This window comes from Gopherus evgoodei, chromosome 19 (assembly GCF_007399415.2).
Source record: "Gopherus evgoodei ecotype Sinaloan lineage chromosome 19, rGopEvg1_v1.p, whole genome shotgun sequence".
NCBI lineage: Eukaryota > Metazoa > Chordata > Testudines > Testudinidae > Gopherus > Gopherus evgoodei.
Genome location: NC_044340.1, coordinates 20,419,366 through 20,434,698, shown reverse-complemented (window position 1 = coordinate 20,434,698; position 15,333 = coordinate 20,419,366). Strand labels below are relative to the sequence as shown.

The 15,333-nt window shown below is 43.7% G+C and overlaps 1 protein-coding gene across 4 annotated transcripts in view; it reads left to right on the top strand.

Moving 5' to 3' along the window:
* Positions 1-15,333, top strand: part of SIK3 (SIK family kinase 3) — a 149,574-nt gene that overhangs the window by 77,137 nt on the left and 57,104 nt on the right. For 3 of the 4 annotated variants that reach the window (XM_030538048.1, XM_030538047.1, XM_030538046.1), the window contains exons 2-3: positions 6,869-6,985; positions 11,685-11,748. In XM_030538048.1, coding sequence (XP_030393908.1) covers positions 6,944-6,985; positions 11,685-11,748 — 106 coding nt within the window. In that variant the 5' untranslated portion in view covers positions 6,869-6,943. Of the gene's footprint in view, positions 1-6,868; positions 6,986-11,684; positions 11,749-15,333 lie in introns of those variants that run through there. The other variant, XM_030538045.1, reaches the window with a different exon arrangement.

The following is a 15,333-nucleotide window of genomic DNA, read 5'->3' as shown; positions in this document are numbered from 1 at the left end:
AGCAAGAGATGTTAAGAGTAACAAGAAGGGTTTCTTCAGGTATGTAAGCAACAAGAAGAAAGTCAAGGAAAGTGTGGGCCTCTTACTGAATGAGGGACGCAACCTAGTGACAGAGGATGTGGAAAAAGCTATTGTACTCAATGATTTTTTTGCCTCCGTCTTCACAAACAAGGTCAGCTCTGAGACTGCTGCACTGGGCAGCACAGTATGCGGAGAAGGTGACCAGCCCTCTGTGGAGAAAAGTGGTTCAGGACTATTTAGAGAAACTGGATGAGCACAAGTCCATGGGGCCGGATGCGCTGCATCCGAGGGTGCTAAAGGAGTTGGCAGATGTGATTGGAGAGCCGTTGGCCATTATCTTTGAAAACTCATATGACAATCGGGGGAGGTCCCGGATAACTGGAAAAAGGCTAATGTAGTGCCCATCTTTAAAAAAGGGAAGGAGGAGGATCCGGGAAGCTACAGGCCAGTCAGCCTCATCTCAGTCCCTGGAAAAATCTTGGAGCAGATCCTCAAGGAATCAGTTCTGAAGCACTTCGAGGAGAGGAAAGTGATCAGGAACAGTCAGCATGGATTCACCAAGGGCAAGTCATGCCTGACTAACCTAATTGCCTTCTATGAGGAGATACCTGGGTCTGTGGATGAGGCGAAAGCAGTGGATGTGTTATTCCTTGACTTTAGCCAAGCTTTTGGTACAATCTCCCACAGTATTCTTGCCAGCAAGTTAAAGAAGTATGGGCTGGATGAATGGACCATAAGGTGGATAGAAAGCTGGCTAGATCGTCGGGCTCAATGGGTAGTGATCAATGGCTCCATTTCTAGTTGGCAGCCGGCTTCAAGCAGAGTGCCCCAAGGGTCGGTCCTGGGGCTGGTATTGTTCAAAATATTCATTAATGATCTGGAGGATGGCATGGACTGCACTCTCAGCAAGTTAGCTGATGACACTAAACTGGGAGGAGTGGTAGATACGCTGGAGGTTAGGGATAGGATACAGAGAGACCTAGACAAATTAGAGGATTAGGCCAAAAGAAACCTGATGAGGTTCAACAAGGGCAAGTGCAGAGTCCTGCACTTAGGATGGAAGAATCCCATTCACTGTTACAGACTAGGGACCGAGTGGCTAGGCAGCAGTTATGCAGAAAAGGATCTAGGGGTTACGGTGGATGAGAAGCTGGATATGAGTCAACAGTGTGCCGTTGTAGCCAAGAAGGCCAACGGCATTTTGGGCCGTATAAGTAGGGGCATTGCCAGCAGATCATCGGATGTGATCATTCCCTTCTATTCGGCATTGGTGAGGCCTCATCTGGAGTACTGTGTCCAGTTTTGGGCCCCACACTACAAGAAGGATGTGGAAAAATTGAAACGAGTCTAGCAGAGGGCAACAAAAATGATTAGGGGGCTGGAGCACATGACTTATGAGGAGAGGCTGAGGGAACTGGGATTGTTTAATCTGCAGAAGAGAATAATCAGGAGGGATTTGATAGCTGCTTTCAACTACCTGAAAGGGGGTTCCGAAGAGGATGGATCTAGACTGTTCTCAGTGCTAGCTGATGACAGAACAAGGAGTAATGGTCTCAAGTTGCAGTGGGGGAGGTTTAGGTTGGATATTAGGAAAAACTTTTTCACTCAGAGAGTGGTGAAGCGCTGGAATGGGTTTCCTAGGGAGGTGGTGCAATCTCCTTCCTTAGAGGTTTTTAAGGCCTGGCTTGACAAAGCCCTGGCTGGGATGATGTAGTTGGGGATTGGTCCTGCTTTGAGCAGGGGGTTGGACTAGATGACCTCCTGAGGTCCCTTCCAACACTGATATTCTATGATTCTATGAACTTCTGGAACTCCTTGCCAGAGGATGTTGTGAAGGCCAGTAGTATAACAGGGTTCAAAAGGGAGCTAGCTAGATTCATGGAAGATAGGTCCATCGATTGGCTATTAGCCAGGATGGGCAGGAATGGTGTCCCTAGCCTCTGTTTGCCAGAAGCTGGGATTGGGCGACGGGGGATGGATCACTTGAAGATAACCTGTCTGTTCATTCCCTTTGGGGCACCTGGCATTGGCCACTGTCAGAGTACAAGATACTGGGCTTGATGGACCTTTGGTCTGACCCACTATGGCCGTGCTTAAATTCTTATGATTGTTTACTGTTAATTATAGTTCATTAGCTGAGCAGTGACAATGTGCTTACTGCTGTACAGGACACAGAGACATGTTCCTGCCTGGTGGAGCTTACAGTCCGACCCCTGTTCTCCTGGGGTATTTCGGATTCTCCTCTTCATCTGGCTGTTCTTTCTCTTTTGAAAAGTGCTTTTCCCATGATAGAGCAAGTGTTCAATTCCAAGTTAGCAAATATCCTCTGTTAGGCATGTTCTTTAGTGTTTTAAGCCTTATGTTTACATGCCTGTTTACAGTTTGCTATGGTAACATTCAGTTCCACATGAAATATGAATCTGTTGCATTCAAGGTGTGAATGCCAGAGTAAAGCCCTTAACTCATGTAGCCTGTGGTACTACATGGATGTGAAATTTCATGCACACTAATCCCATAGTTATTCAGCTAGCAGTTATTTATCCTGATTCAAGCATCCTAAGTAACTATGAAACACATTCTCAGTGTGTTTTTACATTTTACCTCTGTTTTCCCCTTTCAAAAGCAGCCACTGCCCGAAGATCTTTTTGCTTTTAAAACAGAGCTATTAGGGGTTATACCACTGGTTGCTAACTAGTATTATGCATGCAGTTATAGAACTGTTGCGTAATGCTAAGACTTAAATGGTATACCTCTTGTAGGTATGTAGCTGTTTTGGGAAAGGATCCGGGTGAGCTTTCTCTAACAACAAATAAAGTTGTTCTGTCTTGTGTAGCTGTGCTCACGGGACTCAGGACAATCTTACTGATGGAATGCAGATTTTGAAAGAGCCTGCAACCCATTCCTCTCTCCCCCTCTCTCCACAACTGATGGCAGCATTTGGTAGGAATATGCAACTCATAATGTGATGGGTATCTTGTTCTCTGGCTTCCCAGATTACTTCCAAATAGTGAATATGTGTTTCAGATCTCATGCCAGTGCGGTTTCTTTGTCCATTGACATGGCATGTCCCAGTATGTGAAACACTTGCCCTCTAAGTGAATGTTGTAGTCTCCTACAAACAAGCTGTTATATAGTTGGGATTTCCAGTTTCTCCTGTTCACAGTTTCTGATTGTTTTTAATGTAGTTTGGTAAATCACATCTCCCCGAACTAGCACTTTTGTATGGTTTTAATGTTTTTTATAGAGTATTGAAATGAAATCCAAAATGGGCCTCTTGGTATCTTGCTACTCTCAGTTTTGACTACCTGTCAGCAGGGGAAATCTGTTGGGCTTTCTGAAGCCCAGTCATCCCAGGAATGAGTTTCTGGCCCAAATGAGGAATCTGCGGAGAATTTTCAGTATTGCAAAAAACATGACATTTGGTCTGCTGTATGGCTATTGTCTGGTTTTTAATCAAACCTGAGGAACATCATGACAAGGGTGTTGCTATGTGTGTTTCCATGCCCCTCTGACTTGGTGGCTTATGGTATCTACCCTTCCTTGACATTGACTGTCTTTGTAAATAACACTATAGCAAATCATAGAAATAGCACCACAGAATGTTGTATTGTGGTTCTTTTCTAGTGTGAAACGCCAGCTCTAAACAAGAAAATTTGCTGCTGGATCCCCAAACCATGGACTCATTTTTGTTCATCACCTGTTGGCACACTGTAGCTGTCGCTCTTGCATTGTCAAGTGTCCTGGTTACTTTTTTAGTAGGGGTGGGGTTTTGGTTAGTGTGGACCATGCATATTTTGTGTGTGGATGTGTGCTGTGGCGGGTTTTGACTTGCAGTGTTGCCACAGATGCCCGCAGCATGTGTTGGTAGTATTCCTTTCTGTCTTTGAGAGCAGACTCCATTTTGTTTACCCTTTTATTGTGGCATGGCTTGTGGATAGCAATGCAGTGAGAGCTAGCTTTTCTCCCTTCAGACTGTAGCAGCATGCAGCTGCTCAAACAGTTTGTAGAACAGATGTCGGTCCTTATCCAGGTGCTTTCAATTAAACAGTCTGTTTCCATGTATGATGGACGCACATTGCTCTCATCGGATCAAAGCCCAGTCTCTTCACTGGCACACTTTAAAACAGCTTTTTAATTTTTCCAGTGTAGCTCAATATTTTAAAAACATAGTTCAAAATTGGGAACATGTAGTGTTACTTTTCAGGAGGTGCCTGCCTGTTTCAGTTCCCTGGCATATTTGTGTAGCCAGCACTATACCCGTGTAGGGTTTCCACAGGCACATCCTGTGAGGACTAGAGGGGAAATGTTTCGTCATGGGTATCTTCTTTGGCTTCAGACGGTAGACCTGACTCTTGTTTCTGATCTGAACCTTGAGCCTGGTGTGCTCTACCTACATATGTTACTACTGTATCAGATAAGTAGAAAGGAGGTCAAGAAAAGAAACACTTCTTCTGTATATATAGACAAGCATGGCACTCTTTAGAAGAATCTTTACTCTGACATTCAAAAAATTGACTATTTTTCATCTAATCGCTTTTTTTATTGTTTAAAAATAGCTTCTGACTTTTTAATGAGCACCTATTAAAAAGCCAGGCATGAGATTAAACAGATTTTCATCGCAAACTAAATGTTTCTCCAGCTAAGCAGAAATCATATCCCTCTTTTAGAAGCTGATGGGTCATTCACATTGCCCTTGATGCCAGTTTCATAACAATGAGGACCCAGTTTCTATGCAGTTGGGCAGCATGATCAAACATAACACAGTGTCTGGGTCTGGAGCTGGCATGTGAGCTTAGAAAGCTTCTGTGGAGTAAAACAGATGCAGACAGTGAAACTCAGGCTTATATCACAAGATGATGTGGATTCAGACTAGGTTGAATGAGGCTAGGAAAGATGGCAGCTTATGTGTCCATCTCCAACCAATATGCTTTGGATTGTGCAGGTGGTGATATATGTGCAGTTTCATCTTCTGGAATGTGATGCACTGATACCTTAAGTACAGGCACGTATAGGTGGCGAGGCTTGCTGCAGAGAGGCACTTTTAACACCACTGCAAAGAAATGGTGGGAAAGCAGAGGGAAGGAGGCTGTCTAGGGTGGAAGCAAAGGAATTCTTTGATGTGGAATTTTTAAAGAACAGCCGGATGGAGGTAGTAAGGTTTGCTAAATAAGAAACATCAAAAACTGTAGGTTGCGCTTCATGAAAAAGTATCTTACCTGAACAATTAAATGTCCAAACACTTAACTAACTGGCCACCTGCCACAGTGGGATTTTTATAAACCATCCACTTGGTGCTGATGATCACTAGTCCACATGTAAGAGAGTAGCATTTTGTTATGCAAAACTAGAGCACAAAGTAAATGTTTGCTGTCAGTTTCCTTCTGTGTGGGTTTCTGACTGATGCTTCAGTTAATCATGAATTAATAATCTTTTGGGGAAAACACTGAGATTAAGGAAGGCTTTTTTGTTGTCTGCTGAGGCTTTTTTAAATTAAATAAGCCATCTCTACCCAACTCGCATTTTACATCCCAGTCCCATGGTTTCTGATGATGGACATTGGAAGGTACCAGTGATTTTTCTCTAGCACAGTGAACTTCTTGGCTATGTTTTATTGCAGGTGGAAAGGTTTTGCTGGCTTGACCCTGCCAGTCATCTGTTCTCAACTTTTCTTTGATCAAAGCTGACAGTTTGCTGATGGCTCAGTTTTCTCACTGACTTACTACCCGTTTGAAACCTCTCCCACTTCTATACTGAGGTGTCATTCATAACATTAATTAAAAGAATCCTACTGCTTGGGAGTCTGAAGACTGTAGTGTGAGCCTTCCCCGCTGAATTACCATTCCCAGGCAAAATTTTATGTTAAGGATGAGAGTAAATATCAGTAATTTAGGATAAAACATAGTGCAGGGATGTTGTAATTATCCCAAAATCAAGCATTATAAACATAGGAAATTCACTGTTAAAGGTCAACATCAAAGAAATGAAACATGCTTAGATAGGGAAATGCACAATTAGGGCACCCCAGCAAACTTAACTTGGCCTTGTAGTGACACTCTGTTATAACTGTGTGATTAAGACACTGTAGGTGTTGGTGGTCCCAAATAAGATTAAACCTATTTTTATAGGTGCCTTACATTTTCTTCTCTCTCCTCCCTCCTCACCCCCATTACGGCTCAGGGATTTGGTAACGATGCACACCCCTGGTTCAAGTCCAGTCCAGATCTGCGGTGACTGAAAGTTGTTGGTGGGTGAAGTGTGCGTGTGTATCTTGCACTGTCACTGCCTGTGCAGTTCCTGTCCCGTTGACAAACAGGATTTCAGTGTTCAGGCTGAGTTGGGCACCTTTCATCAGCACTTGCTGCTTGTATATTAATTGAGATGCGGTGGCGGCAAACTGGAACTCATCTTTTGACTTGTAAACTGAAAAATGGCAGCTGGGAATTTCTGGGGACTCAATCCTGGATTGCACGAAACTGCTATTCTAACTAGTCACTGATGCTAGGGTGAGCATTCAGATAATATAGGAAGAGGGGAAAACATGAAACCCCAAGATCAGCATTGCACACTTCAGTGGCATATGTTCTTTTTCCTCATCGACAATCAGAAAATTAAATATGTCTCCTGCATGTTGATGGAGCGTAGTCTGTGCTAGCGTGGGAGAGTTTTCCTGAATCAGCTAGACAACTCTTAAACTGTGATCTCTTTGGGACAGGGACTATGTGTGTGTTGTGTGTTTGTGCGCCAAGCACCAGGGGGCCCTGGTCCTCGATAAAAGCTCCTAGACACTATGTGGTACAAATAATTAATTCTGAATAGTCACTGACCCATTTCTTTCTTTCTTTGCCAGGTTGCCATAAAGATCATTGACAAGACACAGCTGGATGAAGAGAACCTCAAGAAGATTTTTAGAGAAGTTCAGATTATGAAGATGCTCTGCCACCCACATATCATCAGATTATATCAGGTATGAGCATTGTGTAATAGGCTTTTCCCTCCCAGTGCGGGCTGTGCCACAGCTTACCCTGTGCAGTAGTATCATGTATAGGGCTGTTTCTGTACTTTCAATAGAGTAACGTGTGGGGAAAAAGATCTGTTTTCAGGGTTACAAAATATCTTGATTTACAAAAAACACCCCCCCCCCCCCAAATGTGTTCCAGTAAAACAGAGGACTAGCTACTGAAAGATCAAATGTCCTCTGAGCACAGCCAGTTTCCGTTTGTTTATGGCTTTTGTGCGCCTTTCAGTTTCCCATTTTAGACTAGCTGTGTTGTCCTCATTGGAAGGTGATCACTGGCAGTAACAGTGGTAGCATCACTCCAGTATTTTGTTGCAGGTTTTTCTCCAGCTTTTCTGGCTTTCCTTACTTGGCAAAAAGCACTAGGGTAAGGTCCCCCCGGCGTGCAATGTGGGATGAGCAATGGTGTGGGTTTGTACAGGCTGCTTTGGCAGTGCCTCTCTCACTAAAGGGTCAAGTAGGACAGCAGAGGGGATCCAGACCCTTTGTGGAGGCCAGAAGTGATGTGGCACCTCAGTGAAGTGAATGGAGAACTAATTGGAGACTAAACCCTTGGTGAAACTTTAAATCATAGATTATTAGGGTTGGAAGGGACCTCAAGAGATCATCTAGTCCAACCCCCTGCTCAAAGCAGGACCAATCCCCAAATGGCCCCCTCAAGGATTGAACTCTCAACCCTGGGTTTACTGGCCAATGCACAAACCACTGAGCTATCCCTCCCTGTCTTGTAAAAGGTCCTGGTCCTGGACCTGGACCTCCTTGACCAGGCCATTAGTGACATGTGGAAAAGGACTCCCTTCCCTGTATCCTGCCAATATTGCCTGTTGGGTGACAGGCTGAAGCGAAACTGCCGTTCAGCTACAATCTGCTGAGCTGAAGATGCAGAAATAGAATTAACAAGTAGGATCCCTTTATTTCCTGCTTTAAAAACAATGGATTAAATTGGAAAGCAGAGATAGCTTCTGTCAAACTTGTCTGTCTGTCATTCCTGAGAGCTGGATCATGAAGAGGGGAAAATGCTGTTCTCTTCTCAGGCTGGGCGTGCATTAAGTACAGTTTGAGAATGGACTGGCTTGCCAGAGATGCATTAGAACCAAAAGTCTTCTGTGGCATCTGTAGCTGCTTGTCTCCAGAGCCGGCTTTAGGCCTATTCCACCAATTCCTCCTGAATTGGGCCCCGTGCCTAAGAGGGCCAGTGAGAATCCCTTCCCTGGCTAGAGGCCTTTTTAATTTTTACCTACCTGGCGGTGCTTTGGGTTTTCAGTGGCACGTCCTTCACTCACTCCGGGTCTTCGGTGGCACTTCGGCGGTGGGTCCGTCAGTGCCACCGAAGACCTGGAGCAAATGAAGGACCCACTGCCGAAGTGCCACAGAAAACTCGGAGCACCACGTGTTTTTTTACATGTGGTGTTTTTCTTTTTTAGTCATCCCTGCTGAGGCCCCGTCGAAACTGTTCGAATTGGGCCCTGCGCTTCCTAAAGCCGGCCCTGCTTGTCTCTGCTGGCTGGCAACACGGTTTGAACATTTGGGGTATCAGTTGCAATATTTAGGGGCTAATTCCCCTGTGATTTAATGGGGGGGTTCTATATGTTTGCCAAGAAGAGAGGACACCGGTAGAGACTGCCCTTTCCTAGCAACGGCTGCTGTCTGCTTTAGGCAAAGCTGCTTCTAGTTCATGTCTCACTGCGGTCAGTGGCTATTTAGACTCGGAGGAACTAGAACTGAGAATCTCGGGTGGAAAAGGTTAATGACTTGATACCTTGGCCAAAGAGCCATGTGTGAGATGCCTGTGGCAGCCATTTGAAGAGTTGTACAGGCTGACAATGCACAGGCAGTATTGTCTCTGGAAGAGCTGGTGTCGGTAACACTTTTTTGAGCCAAAAGCTCTTGTCAACCCTTTTTATGCAATATAAAGCCCTAGACAGAATACGCCGAGTGTTTGCAGCCAAGTCTCAACTCCACCAGAGTTAGAACACAGCATCCTCTGTGTGATGGTTTTCAGCTGACTGTTCTATAGGGTGCTTTCCACAGAAGTTACATTCTGATTTTTGAAATGGTGCATAGTTGTTAAAAAGCACCTGCTAAACCTGAAATCAAAGCTCTCTTGTCATGAAAGCCTTTCCTCCCCAGCCATTCATTAAAGATCTGAATCACACATTTCTTTAGGTTTGTAACACTCAAAACCAATAAAATGCAAGAGGAGAAGGTGTCTCCAGTACCTGAAAAAATGTAAGAGACCAGGTTTGTTTGGTAACAGAAAGATGTAAAAAAACACCCATATGTTTTGTTTGCACGTATGTGGAGTAACTGTTACGTGGTAACTGTTAACCACATCACATGACAATTGTGTAAAGCTGGATGGCACATTCTGAATCTAAGGGTCTGTCTCTGCTGCACTCATTCATTAGCTTTTCTGAGAAAAGAAACACAACCTGCTGGTTAAAGAGCTGCAATTGTCCAGATTGGACATCTTTTTTTAATCTGAAGGTTGCACGTTTCAAGCCCAAACTCTTAACAAGAGCCAATGTGCTTACTGTCTCTCTCAGCATGAGAGGAACTGTCATCTCAAATGTCGCTGACTATTTAGACTTTGTATAAGAATTAACGCAATCAAACTGTTTTCATGACTTTAAAAATCCTGCAGAAACATGGATGTTAAACCAAGCTCACCTGAAGGGTTTGCAGTCCAACTGTTTCAACACTGAGAACGGGAAAATGAAACTGACTTCCTTAATTTTTGTTCTCCAAGTTTCAAGCAATGTGTAAAATTAATAGCATAATTGAGGCTTGGAAAATTTCCCAAAGACCAGCTTGCCCAAGGACTATTCCTTGAAGCCATGATGGAAAAACTATGCTGCCGTGCTCATAAAAGCTACTGTTGCCAAAGCCACTGCTATGCAATTTAAACTAGTAAAAGATCAATGTATTGTGTGTAATTGTGCATTGTCAGCCAACTTCCTATTTAATAAACATGCGAAAGGTAGCTTTCTGTCTCTGGCCTTTCTTATCAGTCCTGGGGGAAGGAAGTTCACAAGTACGACCATGACTCAGGTGTACACGTTCCATGTCGATGGGATTTGTACTCCTAAATCCGTCAAATGCTTTTGAAAATCCACCCCCCCCCCCCCGATCTTGCTACGGTGCTTTGAGTGTAATGCTCCCTCTTTCCCTTCACATGCTTATTTCCCTCTCCTTCCTTCTACTTCCCCGGAGATGTCCCTCTCTGTTTTGTGCAAATGCATTAATACTAAAACTCTTCCGGATTTCTGAGGAAATGGAAGGAAGGAGAGGGAAATCACAACAGAGAAGGACTCTATAATTTTTTAATGTAACCCCTCAAACTCTTACTTTTACCTACATCCACCAGCTTACCCACGTGGAGTCACCCATACGCACTCGTGGGCATACTTTGAAGCTTGCTGCTAGAAGATCCATTCCCTCCAGTTAAACCAGTAGTGGCACCTGGGCTGCCTTACTCCCTGACCCTTGTCCTCCATCCAGAGCAAAAATGCAACTCCTCCAGCCACTCTTCTCCCTGGCTTTCCTTCTCTTGGGATAAAATAGCAGCAGTGGCTCCAGGCTGCTTTGTTCTCTTCTTCTACATGTCCCTCCTCTGAAAGGATCAATGCCCGTGTGTCCATCTGCTCCCAGACTTGCCCCTTCCCTTATGGGAAGGAGCACAGAGCTCCAGCCGCTCTGCTCTGTCTACTCCATGTTCAGGTAGGTGAGTGTTTTGAGCCCTGAGCATGAATAGCTAAAAGAAAGTTTAGATTTGGAATCTTCTTAGTATTAATGCTCTTAGTGTTGATAGTAAGAGGTCAAGAAATTGGCCTATCTAAAACATGTTATTTTGGGGCTGTGCCTCTTAATTAAACTGAAATCCTTTCCTGCACCCTCGGCTTGTTATGGCATAGTCTGATTTACACCAGGGCAGCTATCTCGGCCAGCTCCTATTGGGCGAGTGATGTTACCATGTTGGGTCTATAGAGAAATTTACGGTGGCCTGGTCATCTATTCTATGACTACTAGAGCAAGCCACCTTTCCCTGGGACTAATTTTGGCATTTTTAATTGCCTTGCTGAAAACAGGAGAACTAGCCTTGATACTGTAACTGGCCTTCATTTGTTAGAGAGCTCTGTGCCCACCCAGAGCCCTGGAAGGCTTTTAGAACGATTGGCATTATCTTCTTGCTTAACCTAGAGCCAATCTCGAGCTTTTATGATTGATAGATCTTGAGTCATTTGAAAGTCACTTACTAATGCTGCAGGTAGTCCCTCCTTTAGAAAAAAAAAAGTGTCTAGTTATTTGAGTGTTTTAGAGTGATGAATGAATAATCCAAAGGTGAACTTTTCAGTCTTGGCAGCCCAGAGAAGTCTGAGGTTCTTGAAACAAGTGGAGACTAGCAACTGAATATTTTGTGGGTAGGATTCAAAATGATTGAAGTAGTGTTTAAAATAGCCCCTTTAATAATCATTCTTTTTTCCCCCTCCCCACCATTGCTCTCTAAAGCATTGCAATCCACTTATTTTTAATTTGCTGAAAGCAGTTTGTGTCAGTTACAAGTAACAAAAGAAAATTCCAATTAGCTTCATTTCCTTTTGCGCTGGGCAGTCTCTTTAGCTGTCACTTTGTATCCTTGTGTGTCCAGGTTATGGAGACAGAGAGGATGATTTATCTGGTGACAGAGTATGCAAGCGGAGGGGAGATATTTGGTAAGTACGTTTATTGCATTCTTTAATCAGATATTGTATTTGGTGAACTACAGTAAGCTGAAAATAGCTGCCTCATGTCCCCTGTCCTTCAGCCATGGAAACTTCTATTTGACAAAGGGATAAAGAATAAAATAATTTAACTTAAACCATACCATTTAAAGTTGCATCGTCTCTGTGTTTTCTCAGGGGGATGGCGAGGCAGTTCCATTTTTCTTCATCTGCATGCTGACACTGGGGATTAAATGTATTGCGTAGTGGTTTCAGAGCTGCCTTTTAAAGAGGTGCTAAAAACTTCACTTCCTGGCAAGCTGTAATGTGAGATTCTTGGCTGCAGCTGCGGTGGTGTCTGATATTAGTGACCTCTAAGCTGACGGGCCGTCTTGCAGCTCTGCTGTCTTTTATACTTCAAATCAGGGCCGGCTCTAGCAATTTCGCTGCCCCAAGCATGGCGGCACGCCACGGGGTGGGGGGTGCTTCGCCGGTCCCATGGCTCCGGTGGACCTCCTGCAGGCGTTTCTGCGGAGGGTCAGATGGTCCCGCGGCTCCGGTGGAGCTTCTGCAGGCGTGTCTGCGGGAGGTCCACTGGAGCCACTGAACCAGCGGACCGTCCACAGCCATGCCTGTGGCAGCTCCACCGGAGCCGCCTGCCACCCTCCCAGCAACCGGCAGAGCGCCCCCTGTGGCGTGCCGCCCCAAGCACGCGCTTGGCGCACTGTGGCCTGAAGCCGGCCCTACTTCAGATCATATGATTTCTGAGATTTCTGATTTTTTTTTATGACCCGCTAGCCCTGCAATCTAGAGCCTGGAAGCATCCATTATAAAACTCAGTTTTTTGCTAACAGTGTTCTAGTTGGGTTTTCTTGACCAGTGTTTGTCTGAAAGCCATATTATATAACTGTCTCTTAAAATCACAAAATTGTTTTTTACAGTGATGACTACTGAAAAATCTGATGGTATTTTACTCACATGTCCAAAGTTCTTTGCCCCAGGTAACGGAGTCAGTATTTTGCAATGTTGGTCTGTATCAGTTTATCTAGCATGAGTCTCAGGAAAAAATCCTCGTTTACTTTGGTCAGGAAAACAGGCCCGAAAATCACACTAATAACTTTGTTTAAACCCAGTTCTAGGTAATATTGTTCTGATCTCGGTGTGGAGCGAAACCTAGAGACACATCTGCTAAAGCCAGAGTTCTCTCTTTATTTAGTCTTCTCTGACTTATTCCTGTTCAGTCAATACTGAGATTATTGTGTCTCTTTTAACGCCAACATTCGTGTTTGCCTTGAAAATAAGGCAAAAGGCTCTGACTTTGCTGCAGGAGATGTTGGGGTGCGACAAAGGACAAAGCTCTTAAGGAATCTGGGATTCACCAATTCACAGCAAAGTCATTGTGGCAAAATTACAAACTTCATCTGAAAAGTAAAGTCTAAATTAGCCAGCACAGAAGCACCTCCTGGGAGCTGAAATCTGCTAAGTGCTATAAAATTCTTTTCACATTTTATCCTAACTGTTGTTCCTTTTACCTGGATCCCAGGAAAATGCTCCTATTTGAACTCTTGTCATATGGGGAAGGGCCGTAATGTGCGGTAAGCAATATCTGCTGTGTCTGAGCAGCTTCCTTGCTATTCTGATACATGTTGGAGAGGGAAGGCAGATGTTTCAGTTCTCAGCAGCAAGTAAAGCAATACTTGGCACCTCTATAGTATGTGTTATTCAAGGATCTCAAAGTCCTTGTAGGACTCCTGGGATGTAGGTGAGTATTACTGAAGCTGAGGCACAGAGATATTGAATAAATCACTATATGTGACCTTGGGCTGTTGACTAAGACAATACTCTGGTCTGTGTGTGGTCCCTGCTCTGCTAGTCTCGACAATACTACCTCCTTTAGAGAAAGCAAACCAAAAATCTGTGTGTACATAACCAGAGACTTGAACGATAAATTGCTGGTAATGGTTCTGGTAGCCTAAAAAGCACCTTTTAAAAATAAATAAAATAAAATGTCTAACATAGTGACATGTTCTCAGTGCCTTTGTAATTAATAGCTAATGACTCAGTAATTATTAATGGAAGAAACTACATCCATTACTTCTCCCATTATCCCCCACTGCTCCTTTGACTCCTGCTTCTCCAAGGAAGAAGCAACTTAAGTAGGAAACAAGTTATAACTGATAATCAACAAGTGTAGATTGTATGAAAACCTAACTTTGCTGAGCCTTCTGCTATCTCTCCAAAGCAGCAGTTTTCAGATTGGGCGGGGTGCACAATGAGCCTTCTAGTTCATGATGGACAGGTTGCCGGGCCAAACTTAAGTGAGTGCCATTGAGACTGAGTGACAGATTAGGTGTGTTTATATAGTACCACTTGACGTACATTTTGATTTAGGCAATCTGTCTGGCCTCTGCTATACAAATACATTAGCAATGCTAGGTGGCAGTAGCCTTCTCATTATTATTAGGGTGGGTGGCAAACTCCAAGTTTAAAAAACAAAGGTGGGACATGATTCAAAAAAAGGTTAAGAACCCCTGCTCGAAACATAAGTTGCCATTAATTATGTATTAAATACTGTCGAATTCCCCATAATTCTGCAAACTTGTGAAGTTCAGCTTACTCTTTACTATAATTATCACCTCCTACAAAGTAGCAGTATTGTGTGTGTACTTCACGTGCACACAGTAGGAGGCTTTGCTTTTCTGTGGGTCACTGCAAAGAGGTAAAATATCTCTGTACCCCCTTCCTCTTGTTGAATTTGGAAGATATAATCCAAGTATTTCCCACTTACCCGTAACTGTGTACGTACTAGCAAGCTCATATGCAGACTTGGAAGACTTCTGTTGGGTACAAAAATAGCTCTGTACATTAATAGAAAGCGAAAATCTAATTGTTTTCTTAAATATTTTGTGCTGTAGTAAATTCAGATCATTAGAATTGCTGACGTACAGTACATTGCCCTGTACTATAGCCTCGTGTGGCTGTGAGCAGATGAATCCAGTTATCAGTTATGTACTAGAAAGTACATGTCAATGTCTACCTCTATCTAGTAGGTTCTGACAGTTTTCAAACTACACATAAGGTTCATTAACTCCCACCTTTATATCTGAGAGTGAAGCCAGAATCCCAGCAAAGTTTCCTGTGAGACAAAGTAGCCAGTGAGACATTTTGTTCTAACATGGGAAGCAATTCTTGGGGGTGGGGAGGGAACCAAACAGAAGCCCATTTGGAAAATAATCTTCCCTTGCAATCATTAGCATCTACAACACTGAAGAGAATCTCTTATCTTCGTTTTGTCAAGAGAAATAGTCTGCATGGACTGTGCGCTGCCTTCAAATCCATTTATGCTCTGTGCTTTGGGTCATTCTAAGGTTGGAAATCAGAAGGTATAAGACAGATCTTTTTTGTAGGTAAAATTTGCTTACCAGGTTTCCTTTCATTCAAGTATCTACTGCTTTTGGAGTCACTGGATTTACCGTGAATGTCTTTGGAGAAGTCTTCCTTCTCACACAGCTGTAGTGATAACTCCCTGCTATTCATTTACAGTGCAGCTACTATAAAAAGACTAAGGTGTTCTTGGAGAAGGGGAAAGGTTTAACT